Source organism: Priapulus caudatus, unplaced genomic scaffold, assembly GCF_000485595.1.
Source record: "Priapulus caudatus unplaced genomic scaffold, Priapulus_caudatus-5.0.1 Scaffold1150, whole genome shotgun sequence".
In the NCBI taxonomy this organism is placed as follows: Eukaryota; Metazoa; Priapulida; class Priapulimorpha; order Priapulimorphida; family Priapulidae; genus Priapulus; species Priapulus caudatus.
In genome coordinates this window covers 44,461-49,725 of record NW_014578211.1, presented here as the reverse complement: position 1 = coordinate 49,725, position 5,265 = coordinate 44,461, and the positions used below count along the sequence as shown (strand labels likewise).

At 40.8% G+C, this 5,265-nt stretch overlaps 1 protein-coding gene across 1 annotated transcript in view; it reads right to left on the bottom strand.

The window, feature by feature from the left end:
- The window catches only part of LOC106815577 (myosin-2 essential light chain-like), a 14,304-nt gene extending 10,734 nt beyond the window's left edge, over positions 1 to 3,570 (bottom strand). The window contains 2 exon segments of the mRNA XM_014820048.1: positions 3,337 to 3,364; positions 3,474 to 3,570. Of these exon segments, the coding sequence (XP_014675534.1) occupies positions 3,337 to 3,364; positions 3,474 to 3,476 (31 nt within the window). The 5' untranslated portion in view covers positions 3,477 to 3,570.
- Positions 3,571 to 5,265: the final 1,695 nt, after the last annotated feature.

The window sequence follows — 5,265 nt, the reverse complement described above, 5'->3', positions numbered from 1 at the left end:
CCGGCTGAACGATCCAACCCGACCGACGGCAGTCACCTGCCTTGCCCTTTTGTGTAATTGCCGTCGGCTGCCCTTTAATCTACTGCCTCTAGTTTCGTTTTTAGTCGAGTCAATATAACACGTGCGCGGTGCGTGCTGTAGTTGCAATGATGAGGCTTAAAACCGATAGTCGCAGGAGGGAATAATAACAGCAATCGGATAATTGTTCGCTCCTGATAGCGGGCATGTAAAATGTCTTGTTACTGTACTTCCATTAGCGGCGGGGGGGGGGTATACAGGGGTCGGTGTTACGCGTAGTGTAAGCTTACATGGGGGCATATTGTTTTGTACATTAAAAGCAAGACGATGTTGATGTAATAATTTGTTATGAGTTTTTCGTTTATTTTACAAAAGTCCGTTTGTCCTTCTCAAATTTTTGAGAGTTTGCTTGCGTGCTTTTTAAAATTGCCTCTGTGGCCCTTCCATTTAGAGAAAATTCAATGGCAATTTCTCACATGCCCTAAAAAAATTGGCTTGCCCTTCTCATCACTTAATTCGAGCCTGGACGGCTAGCATAACCCTATTAAAAAAAAAAATAATTTATTGTTGCTTATTACAATTCGGATGTAATAAATACATGTAAAATAATTTGCCGTTAATTGGAAAAATAAGTTAAACTAGATAAAGATAGAAAAATACAAGAAACAGGTAAATAATAAAAAACTGATTGGGATTCGAGTCCCAAGGACGCTTTGACGCATAATCTGTGCTGTAACCCGTTGGGCTAATCCAGGCACAGTAGTCTTTCTAGATTATGGATGTGCATGAATATAGGAACCGTGTGACATCATTGAGGCAGTCGTCTCAGGAATCCATCGTTTAACCCTCCTCTTGAGAGGTATTATAGGTTCATCAGATTCACTTACTCTTCGCACGTCAGTTTGGAAAGCACATTTCATGGCGCCTTTCAATAAAGTGATTTAAAATGGATTAGACGTCAGCACTGAACAAAACAAGTTTTACACTTGTCCATTAGGCCATGTCTCAGAAAATGTCTGGATATTGACCTTTCCCCATGCCCTTTGACTGTGACCTCCAATTTCCACTGGTGATGGAGTTTTCTAGCCCAGTCACACTATACACGGAATGATTATAGAGCGATAGGGGTCGTTGTCGTCTCAGCGTATTGTGCTTTCGCGACGTATTTGCTCTCCCCTTAGTCATATATAGATGTATGGGCGCTGCTTCGCGTGCCCCGCTTACTATTCGTTCTTAATCAAGTCTTATCTCAGACTTATCGTCCCTCATATATAGACACTGGACTCTGTCTGGTCACTCCGCGGCTAGTCCTGTTTGTTCGCGACGGCCCCCCCCCCGACGTCCCGAATATCGTGACACCCCAGATAGCTTCATTTTTTCACATGGCATTTGTGTGCCATTGATCCCCCACGCAACAGGCGGTAAGCACGCGGACTACGGCCTCGACGCCACGCACGGCAACAATCATGCGATTCTAACAGCTGCATTCTTGACTTGCAGATGAGCTAAAAACATAACTGCAGCGGGCGCGCGCAAAAATAAACCTCCTTTGTTGGATGTTAAAATAGCTTTTCAAAACTAACAGCCTATACCGTTGCTTACAACCGAAGGAGCATATGCCACTGGCAGCGCATCACAGAAAAAGTTTGCGCAATAGCACTTTTCGGCTGCAGGCGTTACGGTACTTGAGGGTGTTTCTCTATTTATTGAATCTATAGAAGCCAGAAGGATTGACAATATCTTAAAAACACACTTAGTTTCAGTTATATATGGACGAATATTTGTCCTAATAATATATGTGTCGGCTTAAATTAGCATTTTAGGCCATGGAGAATTGAGGTATGAGTTTTTACGTCCTGAGATATTTTGAAAAAGTGAGGAGGCTTTTTTGTTTTTCATTTCTCATTGATCTCATTTCAATAGTGGTGAGTTACCATTATCCAACTGTGTAGACCTGGCACGTTTTTCCGGGATATGCGAGCACTGTAAGTCGCAGTGTAGCTGCAGTACTTTAGTCAGGGCATAGCTTTTGCCGCCTAAAACAAAAACCAACCAAGGTATCAAAGAGCAGAGGGGGGGATCAGGACCCCAATGAAGGATGTAAATAGGCCCTATAGCGTTTTTGTATTGGTAATGTATGTTTTAATCGCTCTGAATGGACAACTTGGGTTTTAATGATTTAAAAATGGCGGCAGCGTTTTTTTTATATATATAAATATATAATTTATCTTTTCAGCGGTGGCTCTGACGGCATGCGGGCGGTGGACGGTAAACTCACACCTCTATTCTCATGGCCTTAGGTATAAATATAATTGCACTTTTGTAATTAGCCCTCATACTGTAACGTGCAAAATAAATTGACAAATGCACAACTTTTTCAGGGTGGCAGCACAATCGCGGGTCATGTCAGCGCCCAAAAATGAAGATTTTGAAATTCAATATTATTTTATGACAAATGTGAATGCGTAATTATAGAAATTTGTAGGTGTATGCTATTATTTAAGCAGTTACTATCATAATATACTCTAAAATTCTAGAGGAAGTATCCCTTTAAATAGTCAAACAAGACTCTAATAGATAGATAAATACAAGATGTAAATTAATTGAACTTTAAATTTAATTATTTAATTCATACACTTAGTATTCCTCGTGGCAGTATTTTAGGTCACTCTCCACTAGTGCCTGATTAATGACACACACTCCTCATAACCTCATAAATATTAGTCTTCAAAGCCCAAGGGACTATATCGAAGACGGAAAAAGGGAAAGTTGATCAAATAGACAGATCAACATAGTGGATCGCAGTAGAAAACGCCTCAGATATGCAATTAACCAACGTGGGAGGGAATTCCAATACAGAATGATGAAAACAAAGAAGCTAAACTTAAAGGGATCTTTTGAAGATGGCACGTTTCGAATGCAATGATCACGCTCAGGACAGATGATTGACAGATTGTATAAACTATAATGAACACTGAACGTAGTAATGAAGCTATCAGTCTCCTTTCTGTCTAACAGTAACAAATACCATACACACTTATTAATTATAAATTAAACAAGCGTGAATGTAGAAATCAATCTTGTGCGAGGACAAGGTTCGATTTAGTTCGAAAAGTCAAACCCCGCCCTTGGACCAGTGTACCTCAATTTCAGAAGGTTTTACTAATTTAAGGTGCTTCTTTTAGTTTAAGTGCGTTTTGTGTCCTTTTAATCATCTGTTTGTCACTTGGTCGTTTTAGTAGTACTGAATAGTGAGTTTGTCAAGTTTTAAACCTTATGACGTACCGGGTACCAGGGTAGCTAGTACTTAGTACTTACCAGCAATTTGGTCTTCTGTAAGCGCCGACTGGAAGAAAAGAAAATGCCAATAAATTTACACGTTAGTAGAATGTATTCATTACCACTGCCTACGTTTATTTGTTTGGTGATAACTATGAAAACGGGCTTAATCTTACCATTTTAATGTATGAGACTTGCAAATTTTGAGAGCAATATTTTCGTCAATTCACACTTCCGGCTGCTGCCTTCCGAATGGATTTCTGGGAAAATAAACATAAAGGGAGAATACGACATTTCCCACGTTGCACCCGTGTCTCTAAAAAATAGAAGTCAGAGCAGAGGTCTACATTGTATGTACCATAGGTATGTAGGTGCAATTCATAGAGTTGTATAATAATATAATAACTATTATACAACTCTATGGTGCAATTACATGTATACAATTACATGTAAAAACAATTACATGTAGTTACAATACATTGTATTTACATTGTATACACAATGTATATATTGTTTTCAGATCCGCACCGCCACTTCTAGACTGGTACCCGGTCGACAGTTCCACACGCTACACTAACAGCAGCGCAGCGTAGCTAGCAGTCAGTGTAGCGAAGGATACTTGCCGCTTGCCGGAGTGAAGGTGGCGAACGGGTACCAGTCTACGCCACTACCAGCCGGAAGTTGCCCACTTACCAGCACGCACACCACGTAGTGGGAGAATATAGAACTACCAGTAGAAATAACATTCACACAGATGTCTCACATTCAAGAGGTGTAAGTCTAAGACTAGTGCAGTAGTGGTGCTGAAAGGGTCGTTGTCGTATCAGGATCACCACATGTACCCGAGGTACGTATATGTATACCAGACCTGTATCTTCTCACTCATAAATGTATCCTGTGTTTAGGGTTAGGGTTAGTCCGAGATTCCTCTGACCAATTCCCACACCGACGATTTTGGTGGTTTTGTTGTGGGTTAGAGGAACCCAAACCTCAAACGCTAACCCACACCAAAACCTCAACCGCTAACCCACACCAAAACCACCAAAATCGTCGGTGTGGGCATTGGTCAGAGGAATCTCGGACTAGGTTAGGGTTAGGGTACACTGTAGTACAAGTCTGGTACACTTTGTGTATACGTAATATACGGGTATCACTACTACTTCAGCATTAGGGGTAATGGGTAAAATACAAAGTTAATCCAATTTATCAAATTATCCCTTTATTTCACTATAACGTCATTATATAACTTATGTCTTTACTCGGGTACTTTTGAAGGATGAAACCCAGTCTGGTAGAACTTCCTATGGTTATGCAGATCACAGCAGCTAGTGATATTCAGGTGATTCAGCCAGTGACAAGCTAACAAGCTTAGTCTACATTAGTCTGAGCCGACGCAGACCCCAGTAATGGTTAGTAACACCCCAGTTAAACCCGCACCCTCAGATTAGCAAAGCGGAGTTATGACGTCTGCATTTGCGGACAAAGTCTACATATACTATAGATTACTCTTTACACTTTTTATTTTATCACTACTCTAGGCCAAAGTTATATATAGAGATAGATAGATAGAAAGCAACAATGAATAACAATTTAGGGTGTCAATCTCTGTACCTCTATTTAAGAAAATCCAGGAGCTTTCGAGACTCACGTTTCTTCGTCAGGCAGAAAATAGAATGTTTAATTATTAACTTAATAATATATAGGCCGTGGCTACGCGACCAGTTCCGGACGAGGAGCCGCCAGGCTACGCGTCCGGACATCCATCTCACACAGTGATCTTGCGATACGTACACGCATGATTGCGCAACGGGACGCTCTGCTGATTGCCGAAAACACACAATATATGCACTGCTGCCGTCTATCCTTTCATCCGTACTCTCTCGCTCTCTCTCTCACACGCAGCCGGCTGAAAGGGTTGATAGGATATGTTTACTAGGCACTTCTAATTTTAACATATATTTTACGATA